This window comes from Dromaius novaehollandiae, chromosome 4 (genome assembly GCF_036370855.1).
Source record: "Dromaius novaehollandiae isolate bDroNov1 chromosome 4, bDroNov1.hap1, whole genome shotgun sequence".
Taxonomy (NCBI): domain Eukaryota; kingdom Metazoa; phylum Chordata; class Aves; order Casuariiformes; family Dromaiidae; genus Dromaius; species Dromaius novaehollandiae.
In genome coordinates, this window is record NC_088101.1 from 22,072,216 (window position 1) to 22,091,168 (window position 18,953).

Below are 18,953 nucleotides of genomic sequence, written 5' to 3' on the forward strand. Positions count from 1 at the left end.
TAAAAATTCCAGTTGTGCCATTTCATTTTCCTGTCCTTCCAGGTTCTGATATAGTTTAAAAGGAGACCTATCAAAGTGTCACAAGAAGTGCTATTCTTGTGAGAAATTTTGATCTTAGCCTGAGTAGGAGAGCTTTAGATAAGTAGGCATGCATATTGGCCCTGAAAAATTAAAACAAATAACACCACCAAAGGTGAAATGTTGAAAGATCCTTGAACAAGATGACTGTCTGAAGTCCCACTTTAAAAAATGACTTGAATTCCTAACTTTCTTCTGAATGTTTCAATCTGGATTTTTTTTTAATAAAAACTGATTATTATTATTATTTAGAGTTAACACTTCAGAAAGATCTTTATTCCACTACAGGACCAGATTTGCAAAGTCATAAAGGCACTGAAAGATAAAAGCTTATAGCTTTTACAGAATTGCGTAAACAGAGCAGTGACCCAGTTCTCAGAAAATTAACTGCGATCACTTTCCAAAATGGAAATTCTAAGCCACTTCTTTGTTTTAAGAATTTTACTTGAGTCGTGTTGGAGCCAGATATTTTTTAAAGAGTTTTTTGTCTGAAGAAAATATTTAATGTGATTTTTTTGGTGGTGGGGTGGGGAGTACACACAGGATTTAACTGCCATTGGAATCCATATGGAAAGGCATACTTTTGAAAGTCCATTAGGCACTTATGCTGGACACATACAACCTGAATAGTGAACATTTCTGAGGCTAAGTTGTATCAGTATAATTATAAGCAATTGCCTTTGCTAGAAGTTTTTTGACACTTGTTTTGAATATGCTCTGCAGACTTTCTTTTTATCATTTATTAGTACCAACATGTTTTGCAAGATGAATGGCGGAACAAGAGGTATTTCTTGAAGACTGTTAGCTTGTTTCATTAATCTCATTTCCTGACACTGGCTGATGACCTTTTTCTGACACAGTGCTTCTCTTGGCAGATATCAACGAATGTGGCTTTTGGAATCATGGCTGTACTTTGGGCTGTGTGAACATCCCTGGTTCCTATTACTGCACCTGCCCAAGAGGTTTTGTTCTGCTACCTGATAGAAAAACATGTCATGGTAAGTAGCAGTAACACATAAACACTTCCAGCATGATACTGGAGAGAGTCCTCACTTAACACTTCAATCACTGGAAGTTTTGTGTGTTGCATTGCTCTCTTCTGATCCCTTATTATGTAAGTAAGATCAGCTTAAACTGAGTGAACCAAATTCAGAGGTCATGTTTAAGGAGGTGTAAGTTACACGTGAGTAATCAGATGTGAGCCTCCTGGGGAGCAGAACCAAGCCAGGTCTAATGCTTCCGTGTATCTGGTACAAGGTGGCTGGATGCAGCCCTTATGTTGAGTCATGGGTATAAATTTTATGGAATTCAGTGAGTCACTTGCAAACTGCTAACTTCACCTTAGGGGAACTCCCATTCTATAAAGGTTTGTCTGTACAGTTACCTGGCTTGTACACCGACCTTTTCTGGCAGCAAAAGCTAGCAACACAACTTACAGCAATGGAATATTGAAATACAGTAAATGGGGCAAAGAATGCAGACTTCCTTGTTTTGCTTCGTCCTCATGAGACACTTAGGAATAACTGGACATTGGGCCATTTGGAAATACTGATAATGGATAATTCAATTAGTCACAGAGAAGTAATAAAAAAATCTGACTGCAGTATGCATGCATTTGTAAGTAGGTATCTTCTTGATCTTGGACCCCAAACTAGGAAGACTCCTGTGCTCAGTTTAGGCACATTAAAGGTGGATAAGCAAGTATGTCTTTTTAAATGTGGTCTCTGAATTTGATTCACTCTGTCTAACTTGCATAACAATTCGTCCAGTCTCTGAACCAGCAGTTTACAGCATCATCACTTTTCTCTTCGGATCAGAGTTGATGGCATTGCTAATGGAAATGAAATTAATGAAATTAAATGCATGAACATCTGTTTGCAATAAATAAGTCACACAAAAGTATCAGTAAAGTTATTTGTTCTGGATGGCTGCTGCAGTTTCAGAGGGTTTTCCTTTTTTTATCAATTAAGTTGTGTATAAAAAGTATGCCTGAGAAAACATATACATATAACATAGGTACTTAAACAAGGAAACTCTCTGAAGCTGGCCAAATTTGAATAAACTGAATGCACGCAGCAGAGAACTGGAGGGGAAAAAACAAAGATCCGTGTTTCAGTAAGCTTGGGAGATCATAATAGTAAGAGTCAGAGCTGAAGATTTTTGTTCTTCCTTTGTGCAGCATTGTGTATATATTCAACCTACAGCTGAATTAAGCCTTTCTAAACTAAGTCCAGAACATTAAATGCGGAATGCATCCAGGTTTTGAGGTCTTGGGGTATTCCCAGTCACTTTCCTGCTTCATAATGAAGTGAAACTTAGGCATACACAAGGATCCCTCGACTTTGTTTCCACAGAAAGAAAACATTAGTATATGCCCCAGACAGAAGTGCCAGTGCACACCACTTGGTTCAGTCCATGTTATGGCAGGATCAGGACGCAGGGTATATTAAATATCAGTACTAACATGTATATGCAGCCATAGAGTCTCATAGACTCTGCAAGCTGATCTGACTGTCTATTTTAGGCCTCCAAGAGGCACTTCTTCCTCTCTATTAAGAGTGAGCTGGAAGCAAGGTTCAGTGGCCTAACTATGGGAGTCTAGGGCATGTAAGACAGCTGCACAAGGCAGTCAGATATGATAGGAGAGCTATGGGAGTTCTGGAGCCAGAGACTGTTGGGAGGTAGGATATCCTTAAACATCCAGAATGACCTTAGACACTGTGTAGCTCAGTCCCACTCTTGATGATTAGCTTAAACTACATGCCTACATTTTGGGTGGCTCAAATTAGGTAGAAAATGTTTTTCCAACACAGGCTAGGGATGCAGCATGGACATTATAACTCCGTAACTACTGCAGCACAAGGCAATATGTCACTATCTACGCAACTTGAGAGACAGGTGGAAGGTGAGAAGCCCACATGCTGACCAGACATTTTGATGCTCTGTCTTCCAAGTCCTGTATGAAGCTCTTCAGTCTAAAGCCACAAGCTCTGGTCAGAAATGAACATGAGATTGGTTTCTTGACCCTGTTCATTGTGCTTAAGGGGTTAGAACAGTCTAGTCCAGAGTGCAGTTGCCTTGGGGAAGGAATATTTGCAACAGCTATGCACCATTTAAGCCAGTGTATGCCGCCGATTCAAAGAAGCAGCTGTGGGAAACCTGCATTAGTTCCAGTCTCCTAACAGATGTTGCCATAGGGCACTACGGGAGGCATAAAGAGATGTAGCACTGCAATACAGAAGCTGGGAGGAGGGATATCCTGTGAAATTGCATAAAAGAGGAAGAAAATTAAAAGAAATATTTGAAGAGGGCACTGCAACAATTATAATAGAAAATAGAGGAAAGATATTGCCAGGTCCTCAGATGGTGTTGCCCTTACAGTTTCAAGATTTACCACTAAGGAATTTAATTTTATTTCTGGAAGGTTCATCTCCTATTTCCATCACTTCTATCTTGGTTACCCTGGGAGTAGTAGGAAAGTAGTTTTCCCTCATTCTCTCTACATTTTGTACTTATTCTTTAACTTCCACATAGTTCTTGAAGCCTGATACATTTTTGGTGAAATGTAAGAAAGAGGGTTTTCTAAATTTCTAAATTATTCCTATTTTGCTAACACTCCTTCATAAAATTTTAGAAAATGTAAAGCTCATCAGTGTAATGGTTTCAGGACCCTGGAGCAATTTTGACTTTCTCCTTTGCTATATAGTTAGGAGAGAGTGATTTGGCAGGGAGGGTTGGGAAACAGAATTATTGTTCTCTCTGCCATCACACTTTCTTTGTTATTTAAGGAAGTGTCAACACATCTTGGGGGAGTGGGGGTTAATGAAAGATTTTCTTAGCATTTAAGAATGTTTTTCCTCTTTAAATTACTGTAGAGCTGATTTCCTGTGTAAGTAACGTCACTGAATGTAGCCATGGTTGCCTTCAGACATCTAAAGGGCCTGTTTGCTTTTGTCCTGAAGGATCTGTGCTCAAAGTGGATGGCAAAACATGCACAGGCAAGTATTTAACATTTTTCTAGTTTTAGTGACTGCCAGAGTTTGTCTGTTCTTGGCACTAAGAGCCAGAAGTGAAGGATGGCATTTTACACTTGTTTTGCACAGCTGTAAATGATCGTACAAGTGAGTGCTGAGATGAGCAATATTCATCTTCATATTTAATAGGTGTTTCTTAGCAATAACATCCTATATTTGCAGGTGAAATTCTTCTGTTGTCAGTACCGATTGAAGCATCTCCCAGATGTTTGTTGCAGGAGAGACATCTATAATTTATATTTGACAGGAATCATAGGACAGATGGTACAAAATTAGGAACTGGGTGAAATCTGGTAATGATTTTATCAGTCTTATGCTACCCAGGTTCTGGGTCACTCTATCCTAAAACATTTTCATGTGATTGCCCAGAGATGGAACTTTTGCAATCAGAATATTTGGAGATATTTGGAGTTGCTATGCCCACTACCATTCCCCATGTCAGGAAGCTTTCCAAATTCAGGGGATTTTAGGTCTTCAACTGTTTATTTTCAGTCTCAGGCGTCAAGATAGGTCCATTAATGACAGCCCTTTGCCTTGACAAATACCCTTACACTTTTACAATCCTTATATGCTTTGGACAGCATTGTATGTAACATAGATTCAGTGTTACTGTTTTTCTAGGTACACTCCACTGAGTAAGCTCAGATTGGTGTTGTGGATGTAACCACTGTACAGCCCCAAGAGGAATGAATGGTTTCTTTTCATAAGAGTCAGTGGATTTCATCGTTTCGCTATCCTAGGGAAAGAATGGCAATTTGCTGTTTCTTTGCATGAAGTGCGATGTCTGATAGAATTTGTTACTTTGTTGTAGATTGGATGAGATTTCTATGGGAGAAAGAGTTCTATGAAATAATCAACACATGGAAGCTCTGTTCATATATCCCACTCCCCCCATCTTTTGTTGTGAATTTTCAGGAAAAGCTCTAGAAGAAGTTGCTGCTAGTTTGCTTTAATTTGCCAGACTTCTCTCAACAGGAGTCCTTTCATGAAATCTATCAGTAATTAGGAAGCTTTTCACTGCAGAAATCCTGATCACAGAACAGATTGTTCATGCTTATACTTACTGTTGTATTTTTTCTTAGAATCTTTTTTCTTCTTTTCTTTTTCTTAGAATTTTTTCTTAAAAATTTTAAATGCTCTATTTAAGGTTGTACATCTCCAGATAACGGTGGCTGTAGTCAGATATGTTCTCCTTTAAGCCCATCCTCCTGGGAGTGTGCTTGTTTTCCTGGATATAAGCTTCAGCAGGACAGAAAACACTGCACTGCCATAGGTGAGTATCTTGATATGCACATATCGCTGCCAACAAATATGTTTTGCCAATAAACAAGAAAAACATTTTAGAGTCTTTTTAAGTGGATAGCATAACTGGGCTTTATTTTTGCACTGGTTTTAAGATACTGTTGTGCAGTTTAGGAAGTATTAATTGTTTGGAAATATATCAGAACCACTGCTATACAGTTCAGTCTCCATCACAGAAGATTCATTCTGTTATCCAACTTCTACATTTCACTTTGTGATGCTTTTCTCCACTCGTCTATCAGCAATATTCAGGTCGCTGTGTCTTCATATAAATGTGGGGTGTAGTTTCTGTCCAGTGTTACAGAACTGGGGGTGAGGTATCTATGTTTGGAGAACAGGGTAGGGGATAGTCTATTGAAGGAACTTACCTGCTAGGATATTTCTCCCCCACTGACCCCAGGTACTTGATGTGCATGTTTGGATTTCAGATCCATCTGTTGCTTCTGAGAAAAGGACAGACTCCAGTCTGAGCAGCAAGGTATACAGGGGTGCATGAGAGAGAGGATGAAACAGAAGTTTGTGAGATTATTTTAGGCATGAAGGAAAACCTTTATTCATTATAGGACAGCATTTTTCTTGCTTTTACTGTGAAAGGCTTCTTATGGGCCATGTGAAAGTCATTCAATGTGAAATGCAGCTGGGCTAGTTACTGCCTTTATCATGAATTTTGACAATGATTTTGGGCAAGATATTGATCCTTAAAACATGTATGCACATTTATCTTTGATTTCAGATACAAGCTGGATTTAGGACAAGGGCCTACATTTCTTTCTTTTTCTCTTCCCTATATTGGCTGCTTTTGTTACCTACTTATAATGTTAGCTCTTTGAGTCAATTTGGGTCTTACACTACATTGGTATTGGATCTAGCACATTGGGTCCTAAATTAGCTTTTAGCTCAGTAGGAAGAGCAGCAAAAATTTTTTCTTGGGAAATAGTTTTAGACTGCCAAAATAACTTAAGTGATATATGAGATTACCTCAGATCTATGTGAGATTTAAATCTGGGATCTAGAGGTGAAAAGCTGATGCAGTAAAATAAAATACTACCAAATTCCTTCTTTCCTTCTCTGTTATGTCTTTAAAACATTTGTCTAGCATTGGAGGTGGGAAGATGGCTTTCAGTCTAGATCTCATATTCTGTTTTTAGCTCTTCTTTTATTTTGCTTTATGTTTCTTTTTTACATAAAAGACATCTTGGTTTGTGTGTCTCTTTGTGGATTCATACTTTCAGTCCTTACTGAGACAAAGCTTCCACTGTTCCCTTAGGGTTTGCCTGAGATAATGACTATAGTTAAATGAGAATGAAATAATTTGACCTGAAAAATGTACAGGGCTATACAGAATAGAAAAATATGTGCCTAAAAGAAACAAAGAAGAAGCTTTCAGAGTTTTCCTTTTTCACTGGCTAAATATTGCTGATTATCCTATTAAAATGGTGAAAAGAGCACATAGAGACAAAGATATACAGCAGCTGTCATTCTCACGCTGAGCATCTTAGGTAGTAATGCAGTATAGAGATCACTTTGAACCTAGTGGAATTAATGTACCTGCAAATTTTCATTAACAGGACCTAAGCCATTTTTGTTATTTGCAAATGGCCAAGACATCCGCCGAATCAGTTTTGATGGAACAGATTATGCAAGTTTACTTGACTGGCAGATGGGAATAGTCTTAGCACTGGACTCTGACCCGGTTGAAAATAAGGTGAGGCATTAAAAATGAGAGGATTTTGAAGTATTGCAAGGACAAATGGATTGGGCTTTCATGTGTCTTAACCTTTCTGCTGTCAGTGATCCAGATTACACGTTGTGCTGCTGCTTGTCCTGTTGCCTGTCCAGGAGCACAGCTGGTACAGGATGCCAAACACTAGTTGAAGAGTTTCATCCTTTGCTTACTGGTTTAATGTGCTTCATATGTTGACAAGGCTAATTCACAGAGAATGTGGATTTCTAAATTCACTTTAGGCCTGGATGCAGTTTCAAAGAAGGACTTTTGCGTGATTGATTGCTTTCTCCCTTGAGATTTCAGTACCATTTTCTGAAAATATAGTTTGTTTTTTTTTTACTGGGTAGCTGTAAAAGACAACAGCATCTTTTTTTCCGTACAGCTACAGCCTACAACCCATACTAAATGTTGGAGCAGTCTTAACAAAAATTACATCCTTATGTCCTGACATTATTGAATTAAACTGCTGAATACTCGGTGGGTTTATTTTTCTTATGAAACGTGTTCCTTATATTACAATACAGTCCTTTTGGAAATAGGATTCTTCTCTACATAAAGAGCTGTTTGTATGCACAGCTTCATCCCAGTGCCCTGCACTTGGCCTGGAGAATATAGAAGAATAGGAGTTCAGCTGTACTTTTCTAACCCTTTTGTGGCAGATAGTTTTTTTTCCTCATGATGAGAATTACTTTGTAAAAGTGATACAGAAAGGTACTGGGCAGTCCAACAAAGGTGGATGAGGAACTCAGTTAAGTTGCTGGAAATGTATCATGGTCTGGATGGACACAGTTAAACAAGTGAAAATGTTACCGGATCTGCCTTGCAGGAGGATCATTCTGGGCACTGCTGGAACATTGCCACTTCTTGAAATAGGGCCTTGTTGTAGAACTAGAAGTTGTTCTGTACTGCAGTGCATCTGAATCAATTGCTCTGATGACACTAGATGTACTTTCATTCTGCTTTTTTGGGGAGCTCTGCATTACAATGAGCTCTAAAGTGCAGTGTAGAGAGATAAGGTTATGCGCAGTGGTCTAGCTAGACTGTGGCTGGCTAGACCTGGCGGTACTGAATTGAGAATCGCAGTAAATTAGCTCAACATAGGTCTGTGCTCCCGTGGTCAGACAAATTCTAGTAGTTGAATTAGCTGGTTCAAAGCTAAAGACCTCCCACCTGCTTTGTTTGGCCTCATGAATAGTGTCAAAGCAAAGCTATTTGTTTTGCTGTTACCATTTGCAAATAAAACAGTATTGTTTTGTATGTAGTTCTGCCACACAATGTTCGGTTCCCTCTAGATGCCAAATATAAGAGGATTTTTTTTTCCTTATCCTCAGGAGTCACAAAACTAATTCCTCTCCAGTGGAGAACTTTTATTTTGACCCAAACCTGAAAAGCTTCTCCTGGAAATGTTGAAGCCTTACAGGATCGACACCTGATAAGAAATTAAAATATACATAGGCTGAAAGAACAGAGGCAAATTATATAACTCCTCTTCTATCCCTCTTACAGCTCCTTGACACACATACACAACTGCTCCCTCCCCCATCCCCTTTTTTAAAATGAGCAGCCAGTTAAATGATAACATGCTTCCTTTTGCCTGCTCCTACTTTTGTTTCATCAGCTGTGCTTCATGTGAGGTAGCTGGCCACTGAAATAAAATCATAGGATATTCAGGGGACTGTATATAGGGCAACTGGGATTTACGGCTAAGCACAAGCAGCATGTAGAAGTCATCCTGGTTGAAGGATAAGTGCCTTTTTATTTGATCAGGGATCACAGGTTGTTACCCTTCTGTGACCAAATGATTCAGGCTACTTTCAATATGAAAAAGTTGTTTCAGATTGGAACTGTTAGACCAGGGAAAGAGACCAGAAAGTGAAATGGGAAATACTTACATCTCATCTGTTATTTCTTCACAGGTTTACTTTGCCCACACTGCCTTGAAATGGATTGAACGAGCTAATCTGGATGGCTCAAATCGCGAAAAAGTTATTCATGAAGCTATAGATATACCCGAAGGACTTGCTGTGGACTGGATTAACCGTAAATTGTATTGGACAGACAGAGGGTACATGCTCTACAGTGCATTTATGTCAAAGCATGCCATAAAATATTTGGAATAAATGACCGGTGATATGGGAATAGCTGAAATATTACTCTAAATTCAGTAATGCTTCACATTCTGATTAGATAGCTGTAACCTCAAGTATAAACAGTTGGAAGTGTCTTTAAAACTGAAATGCTGGAAGTTCACTTTGAGTCTGCTATTGTATTTTTATCTTTGTCTTTCCAAGAAACCAGGGTTCGCCTCGGTTGCAAGGAATCTAAGACATGTGCTGCATATACATGTGTATATATATGTGCAGACGCTTATTTGTGCGTGTGTATATATATATATATGTATGTGTATGCTCATATTTATACACATACACTGCATGTGTGTGTATATATATCTCTATATATCGTGAGTATTACTGCGCTAAGCAGATCTTAGGCAGAAGTCAGCATTATTGATGACTAGAACCATGCCTCCCTAAGCTAATGGACAGGCTTTGTCAGTTATTTCTCATAAGAGAGGAACAATCACTGGCAGACAATATGACCTCATGTTTCACTGTGTAACCTTACACGCAGAGAGAAGCCTTTGGTAAAAAGGCAATGTCAGATCAAAACACATAGTGATGACTCCTTGAATGGTAGTAATGATGCTTCAGTATAACCCATATTTTATTAGTCAATAAGAAGTAACTTTTGAATATCCAGATCTGCCTTCTTATCTGTTACGTACACTGATAGTATGCTTCCTTACCGGTAGATACAATCTTGCCTACGCAGTCACTCCTGAATAAATATGCCAATTTTCTTGTGCAATGGCAAATTGGGCTGGTTGTCTCCACAACACAGGAGTCAAGGATGGAGTTGTGAATTTGTATCTGCTACTTCCTTCTCACCCACTGGGTTTACCTGTTTGTATTCTATATATATGTTTCTATTTCTCTTCCCATCCTTGTGTGGCCTTTCTTTGCAGATTGAGGTGGGTGTGAAAGGCTGTATGTTTTCAGGTAGAGGCTGATATTTGTTTGGCAAAATGAGGTTTGTAAAAGTAAGTGTCTGCAGTTTTCTGGAAAAAATTGGATTGGGAGACAGGCAAAGTAGGTTCTATATTTGACTCTGCCATAGATTTTATGAGTGATCATAAGGACCTTTGCTTTATTCTTTGCTGTAGAACAGGCATAATATATAAATTGCTTGGAGATTTCTAAATGAAAAAATGCTATTTAGAAGTACTATTTAAAAACATTCTTTACACATTTGATTATGGCATTCAGTTACCTTGTTTTCCTCCTGACTCCTTTTAGAGCTAACATTCATCTGTTAGTGATTATACTTCCAATTCTCTATTTGCCCAAAAAAAGGAGAACTTAAGGTCTCCTGCACAGCAGCATGTATTTTATCATCATGCCCTAGGCCAGATAATGAGGCTGGAGCATGAATTGCTTGTTGATAAAACAACTAGACAGTTGTGTCTATGTGTGTCTAGGTGACAGGTGTGTCAGGCCAAACAAAAACACCAGCAGATTTATTTCCTGTCTTTGCAAAGTTCATTATTACAGTTTTGTCTTAAAGTAATGTAAGAACTTAGTATGTTTGCTAAAGAAGGTAATTAAAAAGGTAACAGTGCCATGTGTTTTGCAGGAAGGCACGCATCGAAAGGAGCAATATGGATGGAATGCAAAGAAAAATGATCATCTGGGAGGATATCTCCCAGCCCCGAGGGATCGTCATTCACCCGTTTGCTAAGTAAGAAATGATAAACACAGCTAATTGTGGAATAATTGGGGAAGCTTTTTAAAAATGAGCATGCCAGCCTTGCCCTTCTGGCAGACAAAGAATGCATTGGCTTCACATTAGGATAGTGGCTGCTGAGCAGAGTTATGTAAACTGCAGCCTTTTATGGCTGGGTTGCCATTATGAGTCAGGGAAGATTGCAGGACATATTTGTTTCCTCATATAGATCTAAAAAATTACCAGAAGCATTAAGGATATTGTATACATTTTAAACTAAGAAAAATACAACCAACTGGAGTCACCCTGACTGTTGTAAGCACTGTACTACCAAACAGAAAGATCACTTTCATGGTTCTATATATATTGGTGTGAAGAAGGTGTAGTTGCTTTTAACCAGTGGGGGTTACAAAGGACTTTTTTGGTCATGATTCAGTCTCTGAGAAAACCTCGATTTAAGCCTACCTTGGATCTTCTTATCCAGTGCTGAGAGGATCATGGAAATTTTGAACATTTAGAACTACCGATGAAATTCTGGCCATTGTAATTAATGGCAAAGCCCCAAAGATATCAGTCAATGTACCTCTAGTAGGATGGTTTTGAAGGGATGCAGAACTCTTCTATTGAGTTATCTTGATGCTTGGATACTGCTGTAACTAAGTATTGGTGAGTGAAACCAAACTGGGAAGGGTGTCTTGTTAGCTTCACTCTGGGCATAAAAGGTTTGAAAGTATCTTTCAGTAGTAGAGGTGGAACGTGAGAGAGGTGTTTTACAGGAAAACCTTTAAAAATAGGTATGTTCAGGGAGATAGTTTATTTGAATTATCAGTAGAGGTAGATAGCTTGTACGTCTTGAAGCAAAGGCTATAAGGGGAGAAAGAGGAGGAAATGTGACTAACACCTGCCTTATTAGACGACAGACGTTACAGCTATATCCGTAATAGTAAAGTCAGTACTAAAGAAGAATCTGAGGCACATGCAAGACTGTTGAGAATATTGGGCCCTGCACTGACTACAGCAAAACTTCATGTGAATAAAGCTAAGTGAGTCTGTGGGTTATCTCAGCAGACCTGGCAAAGGTAGAAAGACTAGAGTCCAAACGTCAAAAGTAATTTGTGATTCTGGTTATCTCTGTTTTGAGTTGCTGTCTTGCACTACCTGTTCTTTGAAAAGCTCTAAGCATTCAGTGCATAACAGTCAGGACTCTAAAGTTAGACCCCCTAGAATCATGATTTTATTATTAAAAAAAAAAAAAGATGCTGGGCCTGTTACTAGTTCATTTTATTAAAAGAAAAAATAACAGGACTCTGGCTTGCTTTCCATGGGCGGTGGGTAGTTCCATTTTTGCACTGTTACACCTCTGTTTAGCAGAATGGCTGGCTAATGCACCAAGCCTTCTATTGTCTTGGTTTGCTACACTGCTATCGTCAGTTGCGTGGAAAATGCAAAAAACAGATATGAAGACTTGGCAAGTTGCAGAAGTGGGAGTTGTTTTTCAAAGGTTTTGTGCCAGTAAACATAGCAAAGGCTCTGTGTGAGTCCCAGCGTCATGATCTGGAATCTTACGACAAGTTTTAAAGATCAACAGCCAATATATATTTGCTTGATGCGTGCACTTTTTCTTATGTGCTTCAGGCCTGTGTTACTCTGATCTGATCTTTCTGCTTTGAATGAACTCCACAGAGTGGAGGACAAATGTTTATTTGATGACTTTCTCTATGTGTTTTTTTTCTAAAGGAGGTTATTCTGGACCGACATGGGAGTCAATCCCCGGATTGACAGCTCTTCATTAGAAGGTGTTGATCGTCAGGTTATAGCCAGCACTGGTCTGGTGTGGCCCAGTGGAATAGCTCTTGACTACTTAGCTGACAAGTTATACTGGTGTGATGCTAAACAGTCGGTTGTTGAGAGCGCAAATCTGGATGGTTCTGACCGTCGAATTCTTGCACAGAATGATGTAGGTGAGGTTTCGGGTTTGATAATTACCTACTGCTGCTTGGCGTATATGCATAGTGACTGTGTATGTGAATTTCGGGCCAGCGACTATATGTATATCCCATGCAACTCTGTTGAGGCTAATGGGATCACTTAGTCCTTCATTCTCTCACCCCAGTTGAAGTTTTATTAATTTATTTTAGCAAACCACCTTTTGATACTCTCTGCTTTTACTAATCAGCCACTTTGCATTGCACAGAGAACTTCTCTGCCTTCATCAGAAAAGTGAAAAGTGAAAAATTAAAAACGTTTTGCTTGTTTCATGCATGGTTGCTTAGTTTAATTCAGATTTTGCTGTGTTTATTATGCCAGTGAAGTTATATTGATGCAAGCTGGAAGAGAAACAGTCTTGGCTGTTAAGGTCTTTGAGCAAAGAACCTGCAGCTGCACAGTGTTGAATGCTGGGAAGATTCTAAACACATGATAGATACTGAATGGAAAAATGATTAATGCAAGATGCTGGTAGCTGTTATTGCTGAGATTGCTATTGTTTAACACATAATTACATTGTTCTGGAGTAAGAGAACAGAAGTGTTAGCAATGAGGAACTAATGCTATAACACATTTAAAGTAAACTGTGTATTTCAGAATCTCATATGTGGCACATTAGTTACTGGAGAAGACAATACCTTTTGTTCATGATACCTCTCTGGGGACCAGATGTATCTTGCAGGCAAAGCATGGGCAGAATGAGGGCTCCTGCCTTGTGCCAGTACCTAAACTGCCATGGGTAGAGACTTCAACGTTACTCTGTTAAGCTGTTGCTGCTCTTCCATGCCAGATGCCCTCCCACTTGTCTGCAGGCTGAGACCTTGGAGGAAGAAGTGCTCTTCAGTCTGTCAGACATCAAAACTGCTGAGTAGAGTGGCTTGGCAGCATTCCTCTCTTTTCCCCTGCTGCAGATGTTCTGCTATACACTCCATCTTGCAGCTGATCTGTAAAGGAGGACCTTGAAGTCTCTTGAAAGTTTCACTTTGTTTCTCCACAATGAAAAGGACAATGTCTTATGAGGAAAAATAGAGGAGGAGAGTTAGGAGCACAGGAGAAACAGAGGGTAGGGGGAAGGAGGGGTAGGTTTGGGACAGTGATATGGATGTTTGAAGATGAAGGAAGAGGAAATAAGGGTATGGAAAGAAGAGAAGGAGATGCAGACCAGTAGGGATGTGAATTTAGAGAGGCAGAGAAGCATGAAATCCTAATGTTTTGCTGATATCATTATTGAGACAAGAATTCTGTTTCCCTTTGGAGGGAGGGAAGACTGCATGTGTTCACGCTCAGGCTGCTGTAACCTGAATTTTTATTACACTGGCTCCCTCTAGTGGCTCTGTACTGAGAACTCATTCAGCACAGCTGCGTGCAAGATGGGTAAGGTTCTCTCCTGCACTGCCGTTAATCCCATTTTTAGCTGCAAATAAAACAGCCTGTAAGGTCCTACCCAAGGCAGTAACAAGGCAGCCACCCTTTATGCAATGGGTTGGGTTTGCACTGCTGTGGAAAGGGTTCTGCTTACATGTGATTAAGGATGGACCACTCTTCAACCGCTATCTCCCCTGATCACTTTGCACTTGTATTTTTAATGCTTAATGTATTTTTAAGTGAATAGGTTAGAGAACTGCTGGTCGGGGGAGAGGGTATTGTTTGTTGACAGTGCAAGCTATAGATCCTAAAATCAAGAATCAGTGTTTGGATGGAGACAGATCTTGGACTAAGTGCTCAAATTTCATGGATAGAAGAGCTAAGAGCCAGGCCCAGTGATTAAACACAGTTCAGGGGAACTAGTGGTATGCTAATAAAATAAAAATATGCTCTTACACTTAACACTCAAGAACACTTAAATATCTTAGAGCTTTTCTTAGGTAGGAGTGTTCTTTCATTTTAATTGTGTGTATTTAAGATGACATACCAGCAAATATTCCTTCTCCAAAGTTATAATTTATCTGTTGCTGTTTTGTTTGCTTGCTTGTTTGACTTTTTTTTCTTTTTCTTTTTCTTTTTTTTTAACTAATACCTTTTGGGATCTCACTTTGATAACTATAGTTAAAAATCTCTCTCTAAGTGAGGCCTACATCCAATAATAAAAACACAAAGCACAGATTGTGTGGCTACGAGACATGCCTCTCAGAGGAGCTCAGACTGCAGTGTTGCAAAGTGAGGTGCGTACTTGGACTGTAGGTAAGGACCAGGACAAAGCAAACCTGCTACAGCCAGGAAGCACACACTCTGAGACCAGCTATATATCCATGGAAGAACAGTATGTGTTCTTACCTTCCACTGCAAAAAGCTTGCCCATAGGCTATCTTGAAAGCAGGAGATTTCTAACTGTATAGAAAGAATGTATGGTCCCATTTGGACTATCGACAAATCAACATTTCTGCCATGACAGTGACATTAAAAAGAATCAGTCATTCTGCAAAGGCGTTTATCTATAAGTATGCCTACTTTTATATGTGGAAGTGTCCTTGGATTCTGAATTGCTGAGCCTCTCTCTTGAGTCAAACCAGGGATCTGAAATCTAGTGCAGATGGTATTCTGCTAGCAAGGAAAAATTGCTGTACTCTGAACATGGGATGGGATTTCTCTCACCTGCTGTTAGCCATGTGATTGTTAGGTATCTGGTCTAAGGTAGCATCTAAGTTCCTGTTGTCAGTTAAAACAGAGGAAGCTTCCTGGATGATCTGCTGCATCCTATGGTTTGTGTCTACTGTTTGCTAGCTGGCTGACAGTTGCTAACTAGTCACAGCCTACTGTTGGTAGTTGGCTGAAGTATGGAAAATGAATTCCCCTCTTTAATTTCATACTGTGATGGATGGGCTAGTGAATGTCTGTGCACATTTATATGCATGTGTGGACCATTGTAGTGCACTTGTGTGTACTCCTGCACTTGCAGAGACCACATACTGGCACTGGGGTCTTGCCATAAGTCAGTGACTGCAGGATCAACAGCTCCCAAGCTGTCCTGTGCCAGCACGTTAATGCAGGATGAGTCATGCCTTGAGCTCCTCTTCTTTCTATGAAGGCTGCAAAAGGAGCCACATACCTCAGCAGCTCTGTGCTGGTCCATTTGCTGGCAGAGAAGGGAGGCACTCAACTTCTGAAAGGCCTGTCCCAAAAGCTAATTCAGGAGAAGGTGACGTCCTGAGGTAGAAGCATTGTGTGGGCCTGATCTGGTTGGAGGTCACCAGCAGCCTGGAGATTGAAATGAGCCTGGCATGTGTCATAGCCCCCTCTGCTAAGAGCACGAATAACAAGTGCCTGTGCCTGTGGCCTGTCGTCCAAGGGCCCTTACCCATCCCCGAGACATCAAAGTGCAGGAGCGGCTATGCCTACGCTGCTATGATAGAAGGACACGTATGCGCAGATACTGATTTTGTTTATATGGTTTCTTGTGCCTCTTCTAAAGATTTGGAGATGAGGAGTCTTATTTCTTTGTAGGCCATCCCTTTGATGTAGCGGTGTTTGAGGATCACCTTTGGTTTTCTGACTGGGCTAGGCCATCACTAATGAGGGTGGACAAGAAGACAGGCCAAAACAGGGTACGTCTTCGAGGCAGCATGCTGAGACCCTCATCAATGGTTGTAGTTCATCCTCTGGCGAAACCAGGTATACTGCAAAAATTAAGCAGTCATTCCCTTCCAGCCTCCTCTTGATGTTCGCTGATGTTAATAGAATAGATGTCCTTGGAGAGAGGTTTATCTTCTCAGAATCAGACTCTTTAAAAGGCTTGCATAGTCAGACTGGTGTTCATCGAAAGCACTAGAAGTTTTTTACTCCATTGTTATTTATGTTTATATTCTGTTTATGTTAGAAGGTGTCTTCTACTCAGAGAGTCTGGGCATGTGCGTCCCAGGCGTACTAACAGATCTTGCATATTTGTGGTTATGTGCAAGAATAGATGCTGATCAATTGCCACAAGGCTATCACAGTCTTGTAATTCCTATATAACTGCATTTATTGTTATCACCCCCTCACGCACAAATGGTAACGAATGACATGAAGAAAGATTTTGTAAGATTTATTAGTTTTGGACCAAATCACTTGATTTTTCTGTTGGGAGCAATCTCCCTGAGAGTAGAAGAAAACCCCTCAGGAAACTCAATAGACTGTGGCTGAGAAAAGACAATCACAGGTTCCCTATCCTTTGTAATGTTCCCTTAGGGAAAGTTATGACTCCAAATATGACAGGAGAGAATAAAGGAAATAAAACCAAAGCGATACATTAATTTGACAGAGAGTATGCAAATCTGCTTTCCTGCCAGAGGCTAGGCAATAATATCAATACTTTACTGTATGCATCTGTTGTTAGCCAAGTGGACATTATAGTTTTTGTCAGTTCTTCTTGTTTTCCACCTGGTCCAACTCCGCACAGCCAAGAGGAGATATTGATCAAAGAAGCTACAAACTTGCAGCTTACTAAGTTGCCCCTGTTATCTTTCTACATTAGGGGCAAATCCTTGCCTTTATGAGAATGGAGGCTGTGATCAGATCTGTGAAAACAGTTTTGGAGTTGCCAGTTGTTTGTGCCATCGTGGATTTGGAAAAACTCAAGATGGAAAAACCTGTCGTGCACTGAACACTTCTAACACGATAGCAGGTACGATCTTCTAGTTCCAAAAAAAGACCCCAAGAAGCCTTAAGGATCCTGACAAATAACTTTGGAAAGTATTCACCTTGCTCTACATAATTAACGATAGTTTCTCAGAAGAATGAAAATAATTTGTATTTTCCTTTATAGGCATTTTCTTATTTTTTCACACTCCTGCTTACCTTCTCTTTTTCTTTCCGCCAAGGAGACTCAATTGTTTAAATTCTGTGATGTAATTTACCCATGTGTGGATAGTGTTGCTTCCATATCTTTGATAAGGATGTTGTGATTAGGACAATTTCTGGCTCTTACAAGAAACTTCACAAGCTCCACCAGTGAAATATTAAGCTAATTGACATGATATGGTCCAGGGGTATAGTAACTTATGGTTCTCTGTATTCACATATTACAGGAAGAACAGCAGAGCATTTTACAAAGTGCTAACACATATGTGAGAGTGGAAAATAGTTTACTGTTCCTCTTGAGATGGATCAGAATGAAACCTTCTTTCCATCTCCTTTTGTTCTTATATTTCTGTGTTCTGGCAGCACACCCCTAGCCTCACAAACAGCAGCACTACCACTGCTGTCAACTTCCTTCTCCCACCTGTGATCAAACAACTGATATGTTGGTTGTTACCTGAACATGCTACTACCTTCTGGAGGACTAATGCTTCTAAGATGGGTTTTCATGAATTCCTTTAGTGTTCACAAGAAGCAAGTAGGACAAATCTCCCATGAGAAAAACTGGGGTATTGTCCTGGGACTGTTGTCTGACCATTGTCGTTTTACCCATGACATATTAGCTGTAAAAGAGATGTTTGCAATGCTGACAAATACTATGGGCAACAAGTTGCATTCTTTGTCCTTTATATTTGAGAAAATCCACCAGCGAGTGGTTCTAATGGTGAAACAGAAACAGGCCAGTCTGGGAGGAAGCTGATTTTTATTTTAGAAGGAAACCATTGTGATTATCAGAAAACAGAGGTAAGTGATAGAAAATCAGGAAATCAGTTCAGTAGATTTAAACAGTCTGTGTCACCTTTTCCTTGTCATTTTCAGGCAATGCCTTTGTGCATAAGGAGGCAGTGCCAGTGCCAACACTGGAGACCTTGCTTCAGAGCACACAAAATAGTGGAATATTCAAGGATACTGAAAGTGGGGAAAAGCAGCAAATCAATATTTTGTTGATGGCTGAAATCATGATATCAGGTAGAGTCTGATGATTTACTGCTTTCTACTTAATGTGGGGGTCTGAACTGGTTTATAGAAAAGAAAGAGATCATAGGCTTTAGAGGAAGAAAGGCTCAACGTGAAGTCTTGTGGCATTCATGATCTATGCTAAATCTCTTATTACAAGCTGAGTCTATGTAGTTATGTCAGGTAGAACTGATCTTTTGTTTGTTTGTCTCCATGTTCCATTGCTGTGCCACAAAACTTGATAATATTATCCA

The 18,953-nt window shown here is 39.7% G+C and overlaps 1 protein-coding gene across 1 annotated transcript in view; it reads left to right on the plus strand.

Annotated features, from left to right (window-relative positions):
• EGF (epidermal growth factor) overlaps positions 1 to 18,953 on the plus strand; it is a 64,999-nt gene that overhangs the window by 25,158 nt on the left and 20,888 nt on the right. Inside the window, exons 8-17 of the mRNA XM_026101740.2 lie at positions 954 to 1,076; positions 3,954 to 4,076; positions 5,260 to 5,385; positions 6,983 to 7,119; positions 9,057 to 9,205; positions 10,834 to 10,938; positions 12,661 to 12,884; positions 16,351 to 16,518; positions 17,360 to 17,509; positions 18,562 to 18,711. Of these exons, the coding sequence (XP_025957525.2) occupies positions 954 to 1,076; positions 3,954 to 4,076; positions 5,260 to 5,385; positions 6,983 to 7,119; positions 9,057 to 9,205; positions 10,834 to 10,938; positions 12,661 to 12,884; positions 16,351 to 16,518; positions 17,360 to 17,509; positions 18,562 to 18,711 (1,455 nt within the window). The remainder of the gene's footprint in view (positions 1 to 953; positions 1,077 to 3,953; positions 4,077 to 5,259; positions 5,386 to 6,982; positions 7,120 to 9,056; positions 9,206 to 10,833; positions 10,939 to 12,660; positions 12,885 to 16,350; positions 16,519 to 17,359; positions 17,510 to 18,561; positions 18,712 to 18,953) is intronic.